The 23,109-nt window shown below is 36.4% G+C and overlaps 1 protein-coding gene across 2 annotated transcripts in view; it reads right to left on the bottom strand.

The window, feature by feature from the left end:
* The window catches only part of Stap1 (signal transducing adaptor family member 1), a 48,042-nt gene that overhangs the window by 8,889 nt on the left and 16,044 nt on the right, over window positions 1–23,109 (bottom strand). For both annotated transcript variants that reach the window (XM_021262290.2, XM_004849833.3), the window contains 6 exons: window positions 21,598–21,711; window positions 19,483–19,539; window positions 13,979–14,151; window positions 12,366–12,494; window positions 6,334–6,403; window positions 3,844–3,940 (listed from right to left, as the gene is read on the bottom strand). In XM_021262290.2, the coding sequence (XP_021117949.1) occupies window positions 3,844–3,940; window positions 6,334–6,403; window positions 12,366–12,494; window positions 13,979–14,151; window positions 19,483–19,539; window positions 21,598–21,711 (640 nt within the window). The remainder of the gene's footprint in view (window positions 1–3,843; window positions 3,941–6,333; window positions 6,404–12,365; window positions 12,495–13,978; window positions 14,152–19,482; window positions 19,540–21,597; window positions 21,712–23,109) is intronic.

Raw genomic sequence — 23,109 nt, 5'->3', positions numbered from 1 at the left:
CTAAACATTAAAACAAAAACATTTAACTAGAAGATAAAATAGATAAAACTCTTGAATACATAGGCATAAGCAAGGACTTTCTGAACAGAACCCTAATTAAACAAGAAATAAATCAACAAATGGAGTTAATGGAGTTAAGCTTAAATTAAGCCTCTGCACAGCAAAAGAAACAACCAACAGGATAAAGAGACAACCTGCAAAATGGGGAAAAAAATTGGACACCTACTCCTTGGATAGAGGACTAGTATGCAGAAAACATAAAGAACTCAAAAACTTAGACCTCCAAAATAAAAGGCCCAGTCAAAATTATCAAGTGAAATGAACAGACACTTCTCAGGAGGATAAAATATAAATGGGCAATAAATACATGAAACATCTCTGACCATTAGAAGAATAAAAATTAAAACACTAAGATTCCATCTTACTTAAGAAGAATGGCTATTAATCAAGAGGTCAAATAATAACAAATGCTGGCCAGGCCACAGAGAACCCTTCTACATTGTTGGTGGGAATGTAAACTAATATAACCACTATGGAAATCAGTATGGAGGTTCCTCAAAATTAAAAGTAGAAATTTCATTTGACCCAGCTATCTCACTTTTTGGTATCTTTCCAAAAGAGTTAAAGACATCAGGCAACCCACTTTCTGGTCCCCCTTGTGTCTCTCTTAGAAGCAGTCTTTCTCTCAATAAATTTTTCCTACTCTTAAAAAAAAAAAGTTAAAGAGATCATTTTACAGTAATATATGCATACCTGTGTTTATAGCAGCACACCTCATAATAGCTAAATCTTGGAAGTTACCTATATGTTCATAAACAGATAAATGGATAAAGAATATATGGTATTTATATATAATGGAATACTGTTTGGCTACATAGAAGGATAAATCTGAATCATTTGTAGAAAAATGAATGCACCTTGAGAATATTAAGTGAAATAAATCAGACACACAAGTTTAAATATTACATAGCTTCTCTTTTATGAAAATCAAAGATATAAATAAATTAAAGAGAAAAATAAAAGGGGCTGGGGATTTAGCTCATTGGTTCCGGTGCCTGCCTCACAAGCAGAAGGTCCCGAGTTCGATCCCTGGTACCAAAAAAAAAAAAAAAAAAAAAAATTGATAATAGGAATCAGGGAGATCTTTCTCAAATGGGAGGGAGACCAATGGAAGGAGGGGGAAGGAAAAAATATAAAAGGAATTAAGACGTATTCTGTACATGTACCAACTCCCTATGATGAATGTTGTCATTATGTACTGCAAACATGTACTAATCAAAATAAAAATTAAGAAAATTAATGTACTGAGGTCAAAGATAAGAGTAAGAGGGCCACAGGAACCAGCAATTTAGACGACAGAAAAGACTCAGGAGAGACACTGGCCATTTTTAAATGTTATAATGCTAGAAATTAGATGTATGTATAAACATGAAAAGAAATATTTCAGACTCAATATTAAGGATGAATTCTTTCAGACTCAATATTAAGGATAAATTCTTTAATACAAAAATTGACCAGAGCCAGGCATGGTGGTATATGCCTATCATCCTGGCACTCTGTGAGGCTAAACAAAGAAGATTGCAAATTCAAGCCCAGCCTGGGCAACTAATTGACTTAGCGAGACTCTGTCTTGAAATAAAATAAAAATGGCTGTGGATGTGTCTCAATGCAAAGGCCCTAAGTTCAATGCCCAGTATCAAAAAATGACACAACTGACCAGAAGTGAAATGTACTGCCTCAAAAATCAGTAAGCCTCCTTGTTTCTTCCTTGACTCCAAACACTCTGATGTTATTCTTCTTTGCATCGTCTAGCAGCTGCAGGATTGATTTCTCATGGTCCCTTACTATTTTTAAGAAATTTTTCTTTTCCTGGTCACTAATTACAATCCTATCTTCTATATCTGAAATTCTGTCCTCGCATTGGCTCATTCTGCTGTGTAAACTTTCAATAGAGTTTTTAATCTCCTGGCAATCTCTTTTGCATGTGTTTTATGGATTCCATTTGTTTCCTATGTTGGGATTCCATCATATTCCTCAGTTCCTCTATTTTTTTATCTGTGTCCACTCTAGATTTATTAATCATGTTTTGTACTATGGGCACAATCTCTGCTGTTATGTGAGAAATTATTTCTGATTTCATTTTTTCCAGGTCCCCTTTCATTGCCAGTTCAGGGAGTCCAAGTGGTTGAGTATCAGATTGTTCCATCTCATTGCCCTTTGGAGTTCCCTTAGGTGATCTGGAAGTCTGGTTTTGGAACTTATTTACATGTCTTCTCATTTCAACAGATGCAGCCTGCTGTGTCTTTGTTGAGGCGAGTTTTTGCTCACCCAGTGGTCTTGAATTCTCAGCAAGCCACCAAGCAGCCTTTACTCTGCTGCTCACCAGTACACCAATTCCTGGGTTCAGAGTGGTGGCCTTCTAGATCCCTGAGCTGACCTGTTGTCTGGGTGGGCTTCTGGCTGGGGCCTGAGCACACTTGAGATGGTATCTAGGCATGCCTCTGGCTAGGGCCCCTATGTAGCTATTGTCTCGGAGGGCCTTTGGTTAGGGGCTGTGCACCCTAGTTTCTGTTGTTTGCACAGGCTTTGGCTAGGGTCTCCTTACACTTATCAGTGGTACTGGGGCAAGCCTCTGGTTATTGCTTGTGTACCTGTACAGCTCTTCTCCAGGCAGGTCCCTGGCTGTGGCCGATGGTATGGTGAGCCTCTGGCTGAAGCCTGTGTGCTCCTGCAGCCCCTTTCTGGGCAGGCCTTTGGCTTGGGTGGGTGTGCCGGAGCCTCTGGTATCAGGGCAGACCCCTAGCTGGGATCTGCCTGCAGCCTCACTGGTCTGAGCCACACAGCTGCTCCCCTGGATTTGCATGCACTCACCCCTCAAGCCTCCCAGTGTTAGATTTTTTTTCTTTTTTGAGGTCCAGAGGTTGAACTCAGGGCCGTTTAAACACTAGGCAAACATTCTACCACTGAGCTACACCTCCAGCCATAGACATGTTTGAACAAGTTGCATGGTCACATTTTAGAGATGCTTGCTGTTCTGAGTGTACAGGTAATTCCTGCAGAGTAGACACTGTGCTCAATGAGTTTCTGAAGGTTTTCAGACTCTTAAGTTTTTGGGTTTTCTGTTATTTGGCCTCAGAAGATTCATAATGATGTTTGAAATACTTAGCTGATAACCACATGTAGTAGGCATTGTTGGCAAAAATAAAGAGCAGCTATTACATCCAGCCTGCCTTGCTCTGCCAAAAACTAGAATGCAAAGCCAGTTTGATGGACATGTGACATGTGCAGTTGCTTGGTGTAATGGGATGCTCTCACTGTTTTGAACTTCATTTATGAACAAAGGGCCCACACATTCTGTCGCTGGTCCTAACTTTAGTCTTTGTAGTTCCTCATCACCTACTCCTTGTTATCCTATCATCTTACTTCTGCCTTTATGGTGGAATAAAACTTCTCTCTCTCAATTCATCTTTTGCCTAATGACCAATTCCCATAGTCTCTCCTTAATCTGCATTCATTCTATCCTATCTGAAGCATTTGACATTGTGAACAGATTACCCTTTATATTTCCTTTATACAGCTGAACATGTTTGGCAAAGCCAAATATAATTGTGGAATGAAGGTAATTGCACAATGCCTCAGGATTTTTCATCCCCTTGAATGGAAGCATACTCTATTCACAAGGATTTATTGGTGCTCCCTTATTTTCACAGACTCAGAAACAAAATGATTCCCAAATGGATAAATTCAAAGGCTAAACCACAGCTCATGCCTATCCAATGTTACAAACCGTATCAGTTTTTCAGTTATGTCTTTCTTAACACAGCAATAAAGTAAAGAACATACCAAAGTTATTATCAGTAGAATAAATAAATGGTCGTAAATTTCCTCCAGTCTCCTTCACAAAATAATCAATGACATTGAAAAGGCTTGGGAGTGTGACCTGTGTAAAGAGAAAGTGAGAGAAGGCTGAGTGTCAGCTGGGTAAAGATAAAATAAGAGAAGGCTCGACTGCAGTTTAATCGAAATTATTGTATATTGCCTGGCCTCCAGAAAATCATGTCAGTAATTTATTTCAGTGGTTTTACCTAATTATGTGTTGAATCCTTGTTGAGGAATTAGCCCTTTCCCATTGAATATAATCTGGTGACCAACAGCTGGATACCTTGCTCTCCCCCAATTAAGATACAAGAATGACTCAAGTTAGGACAGAATATGTTCCTTTCCTGAAAATTGAGCTCAATCTTAGGAACAAGAAAAGAGAGTGATTTTCTAATTAAATGGTTACTAGTAGATGTAACTGTTCCTAGTCTCTGAAGATTTGCTAGCCTTCAGAGTGCTTATTTATGAGAATATTTTCTGTTATAATAAACTCTAATAAACTCATTTTTGCTTGAGTTAGGCATAATTAGTTTCCTCTGCTTGAAATCAAAGAACGCTTGAAGTCAAAGAAGTTAAGCATTTTAATATCTCATTGTAACAGGAGAATTTACTAGTCTAGGAGTTACTGAAATATGTCTCTACCTCTAAACCAATTATTTTTATGTAAGGGAAATCTAGTTAAATCTGAATATCCCAGGTAACTTTGAAGAAAACAAAATCACAAAAATTTAACCTGAACTAGATATGGTGGCATACACCTATAATCCCAGCACTCTGGAGGCTGAGGAGGAGGATGGCCAAAAGTTCAAGGCCAGCCTGGACCAAGAGCAAGACCCTGTCTCAAAAAACAAACAAACAAAACTTCAGCCTGATTGAGGGGTAGGTTGAGGGCTTAGGAAGAGTGAAAGGTGAAAAGATAATCCAGGCTCTTAATTTTTCTCCCAGTTCACCAGTTATGAATATATGCCAGATACATTATTTCTCTCTGACCATTACTTCCATTCCCTTAATTATTTGGATGATCCTTTAGCAATCTAGTTCTTGTCTCCATTAAAAATACAGTAGACATGGATCTAAGTACTGACCAACTTTGGGAGGATTTATGGCAAAGGTGTGTGTTGTGTAAATCAGTACCTGTCTTTATCTCTAAGGGTTATGGCTGAAATATAAGTAACTCAATTGCACTGTTTATTTTTCTATTTGATCAGCACAATGGCCTGGAAAGGCAGAGGAACTAGGAGCTCAGTGTTAGAAAAATGTAAATATCTTTTGAGACTCACCAGTTCCATTTAAGTACTGTTCAGAGACATCATCACTACAAGCTAAGATCACAGAGCTATATTCCTTCTTAGCAGCCTAGAACATAGGCCACATCACACTGTTACTGGCTGAGACCAGTATGAATATCTCATCTGTATAACAAACATAGCAATATTTACCCCAGGGTACTGAAAAACATTAAATTGTAAATGTAAACTACTTAGCTCTGAGCCTAACATGGTATTTGGTGGTTTCGATTGTATATTGTTAGTTATTGATAAGTCAGCTAGGCTTGGAGTGGGGTTGAAAACAAAGAAGAAGCCCTGTCTTCACTGGTATGTTTTTATTCAGAGGAAATTGCTCAACTTCAGTATAGCAGGTATTAAAGGCCTAGGTGAGTGGTGGCAAACCTTTTAGAGACACCCAAATTGCAACCCAAAAGCCACTTATGTATCACAAAGTGCCAATACTGCAATTAAACCTGAAGATTGAGGTTTTAGTTTAGAAAAAACAACTCATACATTAATATCTTTTGTCTTAAAAGAAAAATAACACATGTGCCATAGGTTCTCCACCACTGGTTTAGATAGTCACAGATTTTTTTTCTTCCATTAGAAATAAGCACATTTAATACTTAAAATTGGAGCATGTACGACAAATGTCTAATAAAAATACTTTCTTCTCCCCCTGAAACAATTATATTAAAAAGGACTCAAAGCGAACAAGTGTGGTAGCGAACACATGTAATCCCAGCTACTTGGGAGGCTGAGTGAGGCAGAGGGTTAGCAAATCCCAGGCCAGCCTGGGCAACTTGCTCCTTTCAAAAAATAAAATTCAAAAAAGGATGGGATGTAGCTCAGTGGCAGAAGTGCTTGCTTAGCATGAGTGAGGCCCTGTAGCTTTGATTGCCAGTACTGCAAAGAAATAAAAAATTTCGCAGAAAAATGAAAGAGGAAAGCATTTTTAGAAGCAGATTATCTCCTACTCTGCCTCACCTGCCTGTTGTTGCATCTCACTTCTTGTTCTGGGTATCTGCCACCTGCAGGGCTCCTTAACTTACCTGTTTTAGCCAGCACTATGTCCCTAGAAAGGAAGTCTTCTTTCCCACCTTTCTTTCTGTTCTATCAAGGTATAAAGGTAGGTTTGAGAAAGATGAGGAGAAAATTCATCAGCAACAAAGAAATAGGTACTTACAGGTTTCTCCAATTCAATAGTGTAGTTTTCTCCTGTGCTTACTACTTTGTAGTGCTTGATTCTTGGCATGCTAAATAACAATACAAATGGTTATATGATTGGGTCAATGCAAACTAAAATTAGTATATCTTCCTTTTCTTTTCAATTTTGACAGAGTCTCACTAAGTTATTAAAATTGCCCAGCCGAACTTGAACTAACTTCCCCTCCCTTGGCTTCCCAGGCTGGTTGGATAACATGCACATGCCACAGTGCCCAGCTGCCTTCCTCTTTTATAGTTACATAGTACTCTAAATTATTACCACCCTGAGTATGTGATATGTTATTGATTATGAAATGCTTAAAAAAACAAGTAGCACATTCTTATTCCAGCACTGGGCATATAATAAATATTTTTGAAAAAAATTAAATCACCACATAATTCTGTCTCCTAGAACTAAACAAATTTATACTGAGTGCAGAAGTCAGTATGCATGCCAGTTAGCTTTGAGCAACAGCATGTTTGTCTTGAATTCCTTTAATTCATATGATAGTAAACGTTTTCTAATGTTTAAAAGTTTACAGCAAGTATTATGTCATTTGTTTGAATGACATTTGTCTTATGACCAGAAGCTACTTAAAGCAAGATTGTTCATTAGGTTAAGCTATTCTACAAGGCCTTTCCACCTTATTAAATCACTTCTTCTTCATTTCCAGCTGATTTTACAGTTCTTACACTCAATGCACTATACAGAAGTCTTCTACTGAGAAGACTGTCTCATCTGCCTCTTTATCCAAGTCTGCTCTCAACTGGATTCCTTGTTAGAAAACAAGTAATAAATTAATTTTCATGACATTTTTTAAATAATTGCAGAAATCCAACCAACTGTCTCCCTTCCTAAAAGAAAGTATTCCTTAATGCTGAAATTTCATGAGTCAGTTACAGACTGGTGAAGAAATATATTTGGACAGGAAAGATCTTACATGTACCCATTTGGGGTGATTCACTCTGGCTTTATTTTTACCCCTACCATGGGCAGATCTTTGTAATCACATAGTTATTGTTTCAAACTCTCTCCAAGTTCAGTTAGAATTTCGGTATCCTATAAAGTAAATGCTAGCTATTCTTCGGTTCAGATTCTGGTTCTGTTTTGTGTGCTTTCCTATTTCTCATCCATACAATGGAGATGGTGATGCCGTACTTCACAGGGCTGCTTTGGGTTAATGCTTGCAAAGTCCTCAGTATTGTCTGACACATTTAAGCACTCCAGTCATTTAAACTATATTTTTACTACATTTTAAATTTATAGTTTTAATTTGGGAATTTCTGTGAGTCTTGGCCTCTTCATTTGTAAAACATGTAAAATCCTGTTTGCCTCAGTATTTTCATTGTGCCTGAAGGCAGTGCTTACCAGCACTCAACACAGGGTTCACAAGTGGGACTGTGTGCAAGGGGGACTATGTTTGCTCCTGTTAGTAATAACCATCATATGGTCAGATCATCATTCATAGCTAGCTGTGGGAAGAAAATTGAAAACGGTCATAGGGTCTCTTGGTAAGTTGATTAATAGAATGCTGAAGCAAAAAGGAAGGTGGAAAAAATTCCACTGAAGTTGCTCAGGGTTTGACTCTCATTTTAGGCCTTTTGTTTTTCTTTTGTATTTTGTTTTGTTTTAAACATTTTCCACTGCTTCCTTAGCTAATGACTTTCCAAGCTGTCTTTATTATTAGCATGGCACCTAGTCAATAATTTTCAGAAAACAAAACCAAAACATGAAGTTGGTTGTAAGAATAGCTTTATGTTTTATGAATGCATTCACCATGGCCACCAACAAGCTGGGAAAAGATGGATGATATTCTACACCTGTTAATTTGTCACCAAATGACTTGTTTATTCCTGAGACGAGTTTTCCTTCCAACAGCTGATTTGTTAACAAATAGAAAATGTTTGCTTTCTTTTTTTTTTCATGCAAAATTTGGTCTATTATTCTTTTTTTTCCCCTTAAATTCTTTTTTTGGTACATTTCAGGTATACAATATGTTTACATTTATCATTGGGTGCTTGTACCTGTACATGATGTATCTTGGTTATTTTTTTCCCCATTCCCTGTGTGCCCTTCACCCTCTATGCCCTTCCCTATTTACATAGGGGTGGGAGGGAAAAGAAAAGAAAAAAAATGGAAACAAAGAGAATGTTTGCTTTCAAGTACTGCTTTGTAAACCAACTTGTCCTTTTCAGCTGGTGTTTTACCACAAACACTCATCTACCTTGAATGGCTGACCATTTCTCTATAATGTACTTGTAAGAGAATTAGTTGGGCTTTTGGAAACACAGGTGTTTCCTAATAGTCCACTTTTCTACTAAAGTCTTTTGTAAGCTAAAATTCTAATACATTCTATAATTGTTGTCCTTAAAAATTAAGTGACCTGTGGGGTGGAGATTTAGCTCAGTGGTTCCACCACCTGCCTTGCAAGCACAAGGTCGGGAGTTCAATCCCAGGTACCAAAAACAAAACAAAACAAAACAAAACAAAACAAAAAAAAACAATTAAGTGACCTGGCCCAGGATTTAGCTCAGTGGTGCCGCACGTGCCTGGCAAGCACAAGGTTCGATTCCTGGTACCAAAAAAAAAAAATAATAATAATAATAATAAAATAAGTGACCTGTTAAATAGAAGATATGAAATTCAGGCATTCTCAAAGGCCTGGTTCTGATGCATTAGAGACACAGATAATGATCCTTAATATCATACATGTAATCTGGTTCATAAGGAAAACTTTGTGTAATAACAGTTAAATTCTTGTAAGTGTAAGCAGTTCCCTCAAGCCTAAAGAGCACATACCAACTCCAGAGTTGGAATGCTTTAGCTTGACTATATACCTCACTTTTTGCTTTCTAAGTACTTATGGTAAGGGAGGTGGTTTTATGAAATGTTACTCTTTTTTTTTTGGTACTGGGGATCGAACTCAGGACCTTGCACTTGCAAGGCAGGCATGTCATCACTGAGCTAAATCCCACGTTTTTACAACCATCAGCTGACATCAAACTGGGAGTTTACTAAAATTAGAATTACATAACTTTGATATGAACTCTTTTTCCAAACTTTCCTAGACATTTCAAATACAACTAAAATACAATATAAATATAGTAAAACTGTGGCATTAAATTCATATCCTAAGTATAGAAACTCATTGCATGTGGTCATTGTCATGCCTGACCCACATAAGACCTTCTAAGCAAACATGCAGCACTCATCAAACAACAAAAAGGCCATGGTACTCTCACTAAACAGAACAGATGGCCCTAAAGAAAATTCAGGATGGAATAACAATCTCCCCGGTGTTGAAGAGTCCAGTATTATATTCACACCTGTGCTGCCCATCCTTGGACCCTCAATCATAAACATTCCACTCCAGATTCTTTAGGATTATGGCCCCCTGCTCCGAACCTATAAAAACTTAGTTTCTTTTCCAGGTAGCTGCTGGTATCATTCACGATTTCCACCGGAATCCAGAGAGAATAAATCCAGCCTTTCTTTCTCACATAAAGCCTGTGTCTGGATGGCCTCTCATGTGTTGTTTATAACAATCATAATCCACATTTGTAGCAGAAAATGCTGTTATTTCTCTAGCTCAGTTATATGGAAAATGCAATGCAAAAGTTGAACTAATTTAGACTACCTTAAAAGAGATCTGCTGCTATTGTGCAGGAAATAGTTCACATGTGAGGGAATCAAACAAACCAAGAAAGGAATAACATGAGGGACAAAAATTGATCACTTTCTATGTGACCTAATTTTTTTAACAGTTAGATTATATTTCTTAAAAATTTTTTCTATGTAAGTTTTAATTCAGTTTTATATTCTCTTATTTTTAAAAAGTGTGAGTTAATAGGTAAAGATATTCTATCTTGTATGTGACACTCAATTCCCTAAACTCTGAAAAATGACAAAATGCTTGAACAAGAGATACAAAACAGAAAAATACACTTTTCACCTAGGAGTTCTAAGCTTAATGATATTTGATGGCAGTGACAACTTTTGTTTCTTTTGGCTTTGTTTCAAGATAGTCAAGTAACCTATAAATTTAAAAAATCTATATACCATATTCCAATGGAGTTAAAAGTTCATCGTTAATGTTTAACATATGTTATTAAGATAACATAGAAAACATCAGGAAGCCACAAGAAGATTGACAGATATTCATTGTGGAACACACATACACAGAACTAGGATCTGATTTACCCTCTAACATCCTTGCCAACTATTCAGTGCACATGGTGTATAAAGAGAAGTATCTATATACATGGTCTAATTGGCAAGTGAATAGAGCTTTTAGTGCCATAGCTCACACTAACGGTGCAGCCATAGTGCCATAATTTTAATTTTTCCTGCAAGTAACTATTTTGGTTTCTGACTATTTCGTTTTTACTGCCTTGACTCATTATCATTGTCTTCATATTGACTCTATTTATAATTACAAAGATTTATGGGATGAATCAGTAGATATATTTATTGGTAGGTAATAATCAATAAATAGAGTGTTATTCCCACAGAGCATAGCAAATTCAAACCTGGAATGGTGATGCACCCATATAATCTCAACACTTTGGAGGCTGAGACAGAATGGCCAAGTTCAAGGCCAGCATGCTGTATAATGAGATCCAGTCTCAAAAAAGAAAGGAAGGAAGGAAGGAAGGAAGAGAAAGAGAAAAAGGAAGGAAGGAAGAAAAAAAAGAAAAGGAAGAAAGAAAAAAGAAAGGGAGAAAAGGCAATAAAGAAAGGAGAAAGAGCAACTTCGAGAATCACAATTCTTATTATGCTTTTATATGAAAGACAATCAGTTATTGAATTTTATGTGTAGGACAAAAGCCTTTATGTTTTAAGCCAGAGTCCTTACTGAAATTCGAATTTTCATAGATTCTTAAAAACTAGAGTGGTTCTTAAAAAATCCACTCACTCTAACTACATATATAGAAAAACATTTGCATTTAACTGTTTCTGACTTTATCATTAGTCAACCATTTTACCAGAAGGAATTACTAAACTTATCAAGAGGGTCCTAAGTAGCCCTTTTCATAATAAGTCAGACTGTGTCAACAGCCCAGCAGCCTCTTGTGTCATCCAGAGAAAAACTCTTGTCTCCACAGTGACCCATAGGACAGGGCGTCGTGGTGCACACCTGTAATCCTAGCCAGCACTCAGGAGGCTGAGGTAGGAGTTTTAGGCCAGCCTGGGCTACACAGTGAGTTCAATGACAGCTTAGGCTACATAGTGAGTCCTTGTCTCAAAAAACCAACCAACCAACAAAAACAAAACCTACAGGATTTTGAGTGATGTGTCCCTGCCCCACCTCTGGAATCTTATCTCCTAATACTTTTCTCCTTTATGACTCCATTGCAGACACAATGGTCTCTTTCTGTTTCTTGAACAAGCTAAGCATTCTTCTGCCTCTGGGTCCAAGCTGCCTGGCCTGTTCTTAACCCAGATATTGGCCGAGTTTGTTCCCTCACTTTCTTTAGATCTCTGCTCCAGTGTCAGCTAATCAAGCAGACCTTCCAAGACCACTCTATGTTAAAACAATAGCAACCACAAAAATTTTCTCTTTTTATTGCCACCAAGAATTCCTGTCTCTCTCATAATGCTTTTACTCCATAGACCTTATTGCCATATATATGATATTTTAGTTACATGTTTATCTATAGTCTGTGTTTCCTCCAAGAGGGTAAGCCCCATGAAACCAAGGATGTTGTTTTTAAAATTCTGTATCCTTAGTGCCTAGAGAATTATTTGGCACATAGTAGCTGCCCAATAAATATTTATTGATTGAATGGATGAACAATACCATTGTATCTAGGACCAAAGTGATTTGTTCATTTTTCTTCTTCCCTACTTCAACTATTACCCTTGACTCATTCTGTATCCTTGCTTATTGACATGCTTTCCCTATTCTTAACTTTCAGCAACAAGACAGGTATTGGTCCGAACTTGTGTCTTTGATTTCTAAAGCAATGTCATGTTTTTAACAGTTCTACACATTTTTAAATTAAACATACTGTGTCTCCTGTCGGATAGTGATGGAGTAGTTTCTACTGTCACTACCAGGTCTCAGGATCATATTTCCCAAGGAAGGATTCTTCTCCAACATCTCAGTTGCTTCTTTCCGGGAAACTATATAAAAACATCTAGAGAGGAAATAAAAAACAAAATTTGTAACTGACGAAGATCATGACTTAAAAACAGTACTATCAAAATACCTCTCAGAGCTACAATTACTAATTTTTTTTATTTTCTTTTGGGTACCGGGGATCAAACTCGGGTCCTTGCGCTTGCACAGCAGGCAGAGAAACCACTGAGCTAAATCCCCGGCTCCAACAATTACTAATTTTTATTAAAACTTCAGTTTTATTGTTACAGTTGTAATGATATAATGACCTATTGCTACAAGCCTGTGCCACTATGAGTACGCTGATGCCAATGCTGTCCCCCTTGTTTCCCCAAAGCCTCTTTAAATAAAGAGGACCTGAAAAATCCATCATTATAGTATAATCACCACTACCATTTAGAAATCTAAGACAGCAATGAACAATGTAACCCCAGTCTCAGTTGGCAAGTACGATTTTGGATAAATATTGGTTGCTGGTTTCCTTTCAGGGATATAAAATATCTCTAAATGTATCTCTTACTTGATCTTTGCTTTTAAAAGCTGATTTTAAGGATACATCCAAACTTACTCCTTTTGGTATATAATAAGTCTTTCAGTTGTATTGTTGGTGTTTTTACACATATTTTTAAAAATAGCTCTTCTTATTTTTTATAATATATAGGTAGTGAATGAAATATATAGACATAGTCATAGTTTAAAAAAACTGGCAGGTATGACATACACCAAAAATGTTAACAGCAATATCTCTAGGTGGTAAGACTTGGAATGATTCTAATCTTTCCTATACCTGTAATCAACATATCACTTTTTTTTTTGAGAAAAAAATAAAAAGAAGCAATTTGTATGATCTTTAACCTTTCATTTGTCCAGCTGTTATCTTTGGTTTCAGCTACAAGTTCTTGGCAGGCTTCAATGATTGTGCTACAAATAGACTCTATATCAGAACCTGATGTCAAGTTTCATTGACAGGAACCCCAGGAGAACAGGACTCACAATCTTTTCAACAATATAGAAGATAAATGTTGGATGTTGCTGAATTCAGCATGTTGCCTCTTCGTTTTTCCAAGGGCTATCCTCAAAAGCACAAACTCCATAACTACTTACTGGTCCATTGATTGAATATAACATTCCAAGTATTTAAAGTTCTTTGCTATAATTTTAATAGAAAATTGGTCAATTATAGGGTTGTATGATGAAAAAATATATTTTCCTTCCTTCTTCACAGGAACTTTTATTTAGGTCTGAGCTCCGGAAAGATTATCTATTTGGTCCAAAGGTGTGGGTAGAAGGGGATTTCCTGTGTGGTAAAGAATTTGTTCAAATCTGCATTGTGTTGATCATGACACAGAAGAGGAAATGTGGCAGGTGCTCAGAGACATGCAGTATATCTCCAAGACTTTTTATTGTCCCTGGTTAAATAAGATCAAGTGAGTAACTCTCCTTGATAATTAGAAACTAGTCTGAAGAATTAAATAAATAAACTGGAGTTCTTTGGGCACTTACGCTGGCATAGGGTTCAGTGCATCCACATGTTCTTCAATTGATTCCTTCTGTTTTTCCACAGATGTACCTGGTAGCTGCTCTATCTCAGACCTTCTTTTCTTTTCTTTCTCCAGGACTTCATGCAATCTAATCACTTGCCCAGGTAGAAGTGACAGATGTTGGGGCACAGACAGCTAAAACCAATTAAAACAGTAGCAGACTAGAAAGACAGCTAAATAATGTGCTGGTTTTAGTAAAGATAAAGCTTTTATGATTCTAGGGAGCTTTAGTCACCTGGCACAGATGGATGGGTTGAACCATAAATAAATTTTGGTCCCGAGTAGGTGCCTTAGAAGGACCTTTGAACCAACCAGAACTTGCATGTGGTGCCAATCCTTCTTCCAAGAAATCTTCCTTTTGAACTGGTCCCAAACCAAAGTACATCTACCTTGTACTACAAGCTAATTTGAGTCCTGACAAAACTCTCATTTTTCATCCTGGGCTCATGAGCTCATCAATTCAAAGGTTGCTCAAGAGCACCTACAAGGTGCTTCATTTTCCCACAAGTAAACTTGGAATAAACTCAACCATATTATGACATTAGGAGATAGAGATGAAACTATGGTCTTGATGCCAGAGGATCAGCAATCAAAGGTCTGTCTTCCGGCATGCTTGTGTGTGTTTTAGACATTCATGCATATGCAAGAATTATGATTCTTCTCTACATATTAGCTGGTTTTGTTGTGGTTATCTTTTCTAGAGATATATTTTGGATTAAGTCATCTGCATATATCCTCCTAGATTGTATTCCAACTCCCCATTTAGTCCCAGGGTGTCCCCAAATTCATGATGGTCCTGCGTCAGCCTCCTGGGGGCTGAGGGCTGGAATTACAGGTACCACCACACCCAGCTAATTTAGTCCCTATTTATGCCCAGCTACATTCTCTTGGGAGATGGATGTAGTCTGAATACTTTTCTGTATGTGTCACCAGTGAATTGGTCTGAAGGCCACCATTTCTGGTTCCCATCTTTATCACAACAAGGCAGTGCACAAAAGACAGGGGCACACAAGACAGTCCACCGAGCATGGGAAGAAAGCAGTGTAGCTTCACTTTCTCTTCAGCTACTACTCTTTCATTACTTCAAATTATTTTGGATTATATATATATCTGTACATATAATATTTAAATAATTCGCTAATAGGTATACACCATTAAAAAGATTTAGAGACAATTCCGTTTTTTTTTTTTGGTACCAGGGATCGAACTCAGGACCTTGTGCTTGTGAGGTAGGTGGCAGAACCCCTGAGCTAAGTCCCCTCCCCCCCCTTTTTTTAATAGAGGATCTCACTATGTAGAGACCAGGCTGACCTCAAACTCACAATCTTCCTGGGCTGGCCTTCCATTAGCTGAGATTACAGATGTGGGCTACCAAGCTAGGTTCTAAAGCTATTTCTTTATATGCCAAACGACAAAAAATAGCACAATGGGAAAGAAACTAAGAAAATAGGTTACTCCTTATTTTTTATTTATTTTAATGTTTTCTTTCAGCTACTTATTAAATGCCTATTATATCTCAGACATTGTGCATGTGTTATTAAAAATATACACAATAATATAAGATAGATATTGTTATCCCCACTTTACAAGTGAAAAAACAAACAAAATTTTCAGAAAGACTAAATATCTAGTCCAGAGTCACCTCGCTAGTAAGTTGTAGAATGAGGACATAAACTTAAGTTTGTTTATTTGATTGAAAAGCAGGGTCTCAGCTCACAGAACTGTCCTGTGCTTCTCACACTTCTCTCAAAGTTCTAACAACAACATGGTGTGAATGTTCACACACAATGACCTGGACCATAGCACAACACATTTATAAAGCACAAAATTTGAGAGCACTTGTTTTCTCTTGAAAACTCACATAAATTTTATTTCATAGTCTATTATATATATTTTATTTAGTTAGTTAGTTTTTCATAACTTTTTTTTTTTTTTTTTTTTGCGGTACTGGGGATCAAACTCAGGACTTTGTGCTTGAGAGGCAGGTGCAGCGCCACTGAGCTAAATCCCCAGCCCCATAACTCATTTTTTTATTCACTAAGTTTGTTGGTACATTTTAGGTATACATTATGATCACATTCATCATTGGGATTTTGTACTTGTACATGACATATCTTGGTTCTTGTTTTTTCCCATTCCCCTCCCCTCCCTTCCACCCCTCCCTATTTACGAAAGCTTTGTTTTTGTTTTTCCTTCTTTTTGCATTTTCTTCTTTCCCTTCTTTCCTTTTTCCCACCCCTCCACCAGTTCCCCTTCCCCTTTGAACCTTTTCTTCCTATTTCATATTATCTATATACATTTTGGTTCTCATTTACACTTTCAGTTTCTCACACCTGAGAAACAATTCGGTATTTACACATGTGTGTCCTATTAACTTCACTTAAGAGTATGGCCTCAAGGTGCATCCATTTACTATAAATGTCTCTAGTTTATCAATGGCTGAGTAGTACTCCATTTTATATTTAAAAAAACACATATTCTTTATACAGTCTCCAGTTGATGGGCATTTGGGCTATTTCCAAAATTTAGCCATCTTTGACAAAGGAGCCAAACACCCTCACTGGAGGAAAGATAGCCTCTTTAATAAATGGTGCTGGAAAAATTGAGTTTCAACTTGCCAAAGATTAAAACTAGACCAAATCTTTCACCATGCACTAAACTAAAATTGAAATGGATCAAAGATCTAAAAATTAAAATAGAAACACTAAACTTGCTCGAAATAGGCTAGGTAGAACTCTTGAAGACATTGGTTTAGGAAAAGACTTTATGAACAAAGCCTCAGTTGCATAGGAACTAGCACAAAGAACCAACAACTGGGATCTCATCTTATTAAAAAAACTTCTGTACAGCAAGAGAAACCACCAACAGAGTGAAGAGACAACCCACAATGTGGGAAAAATGTTTACCAGCTGTTCCTCAGACAAAGGTCTACTATCTAGCATATATAAAGAACTTTAAAAAATCAGACCCTCCAAATTTAAAGATCCAATCCAAGAATGGACACCTTAAATGGACAGATATTTCTCAGATGAAAAAGTAGAAGCAGTAAATAAACATACAAAAAAAATGTTCGATATCACTGGTCACTCGAGAAATGAAAATGAAAACAATGCTGAGATTCCACCTCACTCCAGAAAGAATGGTGGCTATCAAGAAATCAACCAATAACAAATGCTGGGAGGGTTGTGTGGAAAGAGGAACCCTGCTCCACTGCTGGTGGGAGTGTAGACAGGTGCAATCACTGTGGAAATCAGCAGGGAGATTCCTCAAATAACTAGGATTAGAGGTCCCATTTGACCCAGCTATTCCCTTGCTGGGTATCTTCCCAAAAGAATTAAAAGCCATCATACCATAGCCATATATGCACACCCAAGTTTATAGGAGCAGTTTGTAATATGTATGTATGTTGTAAAATAAAAATTATGCTTTGTATCTTTACCTCAAGGAAAATACTAAAAGTAAAATGTTAACCAAACCTTCAAGTATAATTAGCACATTAAGAAGTGCAACAAACACCCCTCTCCAGGGCTTTCAGTGTATTCCTTGATGACCTAAGGAACACTTGGGATACTTGTACCCCAATAAAAGAGGCACCATGGCTCACAATGATGCTTTTCCATAACAGAGGAACAAAGTGTGATTTCCCTAAGAGTTTCTTCCTCCAACCTCCACAAGGAAACATGTCTTTCAAATCTTTATTTACCCAACCCACATTTCTAGCCTGTCATGACTTAACTTCCTTACACAGTAGTTGAGCCTTCAACCTTTATCTGTTACTAGCTGAGATAAAGAACCAGCATCCAACATCTTGGTAAAGGGTTTATTTCATGTGACTGCAAACACTTCATTTAGAAACTAGCTTTGGATACAATCTGTTTAACACTGACCCTAATAAACATGGAAATTACTCATATTCTCTAAATATATCAGAGGACATGGTGTTTTGTTGGAAGGAGCTGCTTATAAAAAAAAATCTGTTTCCAAGACAGCTGCTTTATTCAAATTAATGGTGGTTATCTTGCTGCAACAATTAACTCTAAGCCATAGATCTTACTATTTGCTTCTGATAAAATGCTGTCCAGTTGAGGAGACAAATATTTCTTTGTTTTAAAATTCACTAAACAGAGAAATACAGATATCAAAATTGTGGCTGGAGGTGCATCTGAAGAAGGTAAGGCCTCAAGATAAAGTCACAATGGCCAGACTTGCATACTTCCCTGAGGGATAAGAATTATAATTAGTACCCCCAGTCTATTAAGTCCAAATATGCATCAGACACCTGGGTAGGTGACCAGAACACCTGGGCCCATTCCTTCCCCAAAATGTTCCTGTTTTAGGGCTCATAGATAAGACAAAGTTAATGATGCTAGCCATATACCCTTACTAAGAGCCCTGATTTCCTATTGGATTAATATTAGCTAAGCGGCTGTACTTACAATCTTATTGGCTGATTATAGTTTGACCTACATTGTGCTCACATTGTGACTTTGCTGTAAATTACTACTGACAAAGGGCATCGATGTCAACCCATTCCAGATCCCTCCTGTCTCTCAGGAGTTATTCCTATTCCACAATAAACCTTTCCTACTCTTAAAAAAAATTAAAATAAAATTCACTACACAAAATGTGTAAAGGTGAATATTCATTTGGTCATCTCTCCTTTTTATATCATATATATTATTCATAAAATTCACCTCAGTATTTTATAAGTATAAAATGAATAAGAACTTGGAAATTATTTTCAAGTTGCTGTATAAGCTATAAATGTCAGAATATACAAAGAACTTACATGTCAAAGATAGGATGAAAAAAAGTAAGTCTTCCCGACCACCTGTTATTCATGAGGACCTTGCCTAGTTAGTTGTCTTCATAATAATTATCATAATGTGAAATGATCTTATTTGCTTACCTGCTTGTTTTTTTTCTCCCTCATTTCCACTCACCTAATAAAAAGATAACTTTCAGAAGCAAGTGCAAGAGTTTGGATCTGTCTTTTTCAATTGCTGTATCTTCAGTCATTTTCTCTTTTTCAGTTTTCAGTTTTTATTAGTACATGTTTGCAGGACACACCAATTACATTCCTCAAGGGGAGTTGGTCTGTGTACACAACAAATCTTAATTCTGTTCTTCATCACCTCCCTCTTCCTACCCTCCCTCTCTCTCCATCTCTTGGTCCCCTTCCCTTTTGCAAAAGAACTATCTCCCTATTTTTTATTATCTGTCATTTAATTCGCTCTTTATTTATATTTTGGGTTTCTCATATAAGAGAAACCATATGATATTTAAGCTTGTGTGTCTGCTTTATTTCATTTCAGATTATGGTCTCAAGGTGCACCCATTTCCCTACAAATGACCCAAGTTTATACTTCATTATTCTTCACTCACTTTCTTTCTTCATGGTTCATAATAGATGTTCACCAAATATTTCTGAATAAGTGAATGAATCAAAAGTAAGGCCCTTCCTACCTCTTTCACTGTAAGAATGAAGCCTCTCCATTCTTCCCCACTTTCTGTGTTCTCTGTCTATAGATGAAAACAAAAACAGATGAAGAAAACATAGTGACTATGAATATTAATATTTTTATTAACTTCAAATAACTTTAGAATTTCATGATTATTTTATGACAAGATATGTAAGCCATCAAAACCCAGCAAAATTGATAAAATACATATTCTTCTATTGAAGCATGCTGTTTAAAAATCAGTTGCAATTTTTAAAATCACTTAGGATCACATGAAATGAAGACATACTTCATTTTCTTCTTTGCTTAGAACTAGTAAAATTAATTTGTTATGAAATATTTCAATATTATTTTTCTTTCATGGGAAATAGAAATGTACACCTTTAGTCTGTTTGCTTATTAAATAGGTAAAACTGTGCAAATTTATACTTAAAATTAAATGTTAACAAACTTATTTCTGTAGTATGTTAGTTAATGGTTCCCCTCTCCATTGGTATTTAACATTGACCAACTTGAAGTTGGCTCAACCAGTGTAGGTAGGAACTTCCAGTTCTTAGCTCTAAAATACCACTGCTGTTACTACTGTTAATAATAATATCTACAAACATACATGAGTGCTTATAAGGTCAACTACTGTTCTAAGCCTTCACAGATATTTATTTACTCTTGTTAAGTAAACATTATTAGGCAACTATTGTTTAGAGTAGGCTCCTGCACTGAGCTACCACAGTCAGACTAGAAGTCAAAATGGAGACACTCATGCTAAAGCTCCACATCACTAAGCCAAAACTGAGTTATTATGTGACCTTCCTGAGAAATGAGAAAAATAACAGCCAACTTTGCCTCACAGGCCAATTTTACTTGGCATACTAAATGAAGTTCCTTCTCCCTTAATTCTTGCACAAAAAAAGGTAACCTGGAAGAACCTGAAATAAATATCTAGTTATTTTTCTATTGCTTGTCTATCTCTGCCTTACTAGGCAAATAACTTTGAAATGACCAACTCGCTTTTTATTCTTTGTTTCTGTTTTTTCCCCCTTTCTGTCAATGAGCTTGATCCCTTCTGTTCAGCCCATTAGAACGCTTATTCTGTTTTGGGGAATGAACTACAGTATTGCCCACTTCTAGAATAGAAAAAAAAAGCCAATTAAGATCTTTCAAGAAAATTGTTATAATTTTGTCCTTTGACAACTTTCATGGTAAATCAGCAAAAGTTTCTTTATTATTTTACAGATTTGTTTTTCATTTGAAATATATTTATTGAGTATCTTTAAATGGTACACACTAATTTAGGTATTGGTTTACATCAGGGAACGAAACAAATATCTTTGTTTTCATGGCGTTTAAGGTCTAGCAAGGAACAGTAAATAATAAACATAATGGTACATTTGATAGTATCAGAAGAAAATAAATGGGAAAAACAAAATGTAGATTAGGGTAAGACTGACTGGTAGTATGTTTAGGGAGTAAAGGAGGGGAAAGGATGCAGTTTTAATCAAGTGGGGGCCAGGGATTTAGCTCAGAGGTTCTGCCACCTGCCTCGCAAGCGCAAGGTCCCAAGCTCATTCCCTGGTACCAAAAATAAATAAATAAATAAATAAATAAATAAATAAATAAAGTAGTCCTCAGTGAGAGATTTAAACCCAGACTTACTTCTGGGTGAAACAAAGCCATAAAAAGTTGAGTAACTTGCCTACAATCACACAGCTAATGCATAAGGTTTAAATCTGGTGTCTGACTCCAAGCCTGTGCTCTTAACTGGTATCACCACAAGTCATCTGGAACATTTTCTTAAAATGTAGACTCTGGGTCCCAAGAATTCAACTTAGAATTGAATTGTTCAATTCAAGGACAACTTTTTAACAAATACCAGGTGTGATTCCTGACTTTGTCAGAAGATAGAGTATAAGGTTTCATTATGCTTGTATACTAAATAAATGAACATGTTCTTCTAAAATCCATTTCCAAAAACTAGTCCTTGTTAATTAAAGGGCAAGAGATATTAACAAAGTATAAGATTTAACCCCTCCTATAATTTATTTTTATTTCAGCTATTGAATATTAAGAAGTAAATGCATTTTATAAGTGCAACTCTTTACAGACTCCTGTTCGCACTCACCTTCAGACACACTTCCTCTTTTGGCAAAACAAGGGTGAAGTTTGCACAAGTCTTTTCAGCTGAATTCTGTTCAGTAAGGCGTATAAGGTCTAGTATGTCTAATTTGTCAACATACTACAAAGATAAAGAAAAATCCCATTAAATTATTTCATGGATGGTACACATTTGTTCTAGCGGGAAGGAAAAATAATGTTTTCTTTTCAACTGTTTCACACTTTGCATGAAACCCTAGCTTTCCCAATCCCAAATGGTATTTGGAAATGCATTAGGTTTTGGTGTTGAACCTGATTCACACAAGCTTGTGAAAGCCAACTGTTAAATTTCATAAATTTTGCAAATGAGTTGTAGAACTCAGCCATAATTCAAAATTAAATTATATAAACATTCCAGCAAGAATTAAAGACATTACATTGCAATGATACGTGCATGTTGATAGCAACACAATTCATAATAGTCAAATCTTGGAAACAGCCTATATGGTCATCAACAGATAAATGGATAAAGAAAATGTGGTATTTACGCACAATGCCATACTAATCTGCCATAAAGAAAGACAAACGAGTCATTTGTGGGAAAATGGATGCACTTTGAGACTACAATGTTAAGTGTAATAAATCATATACTCAAGCTTAAATATTGCATAATTTATCTTACATGAGAAACCCCAGTATAAATAAAGAGCAAAATTAAAGAGATAATAGGAAGTGGGGAGACAGATGTTGCTCAGATGGGAAGGGGACCAAAAGATGGGTGGAGGGTGGAGGGAGGAGAGGGACAGGGGATGAAAAAGGAATTAATATTTTTATACACATGTTCAATCCCACACAAGGAATGTAAACATTATGTACTGAAAACATGTGCTAATGAAATTTTTAAAAATGAAAATTATAATTAAAACTCAAATTATTACTTTCTAATTATGTCACTACATTTTACTATTCTCTATGTGTTTGAGGTTATTTATATCTTTGTACTACATGGTGAAAATATTATATAATAATGTTGCTACAGTTCTTTTCTTCTAAACTCCATGTTCAGTAAGGTCATATTGATAAGTTGAAATGAGCCAATGAAGGAGAGTTTACACTATAGAAAACAATGAGCCAGGGATTTAGCTCAGTGGTTCCTCCACCTGCCTTCTAAGCACAAGGTCCCCAGTTCGATCCCCAGTACCAAAAAAAAAAGAAAGAAAGAAAATAATGGTATGCCTGTTACAAATCAGGTTTTGATTTGTTGTTTTGTTTATTGTCCCAGAGCAGCCCTTTTTTTCTGCAAAAGATGGAGAAATAATATTAATATAATAATTATTATTTCTCCAAATAATAATTACTTTAGGCATATATACAATCTTTATTACAGATTCTTTGTTTTTGTTTTTCTTTAGAACACTTTAAAAATGTAAAAAAAAAATAGATGCTTAGCTCCAAGACTATTAAATCAAGCCACAGGCTAGATGTGGACCAAAGCCCACTGATTGCTGGCCACCAGACTAGACTGCAGAAAATAAAAGGC

This window comes from Heterocephalus glaber, unplaced genomic scaffold, assembly GCF_053883595.1.
Source record: "Heterocephalus glaber isolate CG9 unplaced genomic scaffold, H.glaber_assembly_v1.0 deba00001509, whole genome shotgun sequence".
Classification (NCBI taxonomy): Eukaryota; Metazoa; Chordata; class Mammalia; order Rodentia; family Bathyergidae; genus Heterocephalus; species Heterocephalus glaber.
Note: the sequence above shows the minus strand (reverse complement) of the source record. Positions and strands in the feature narration are given on the sequence as shown.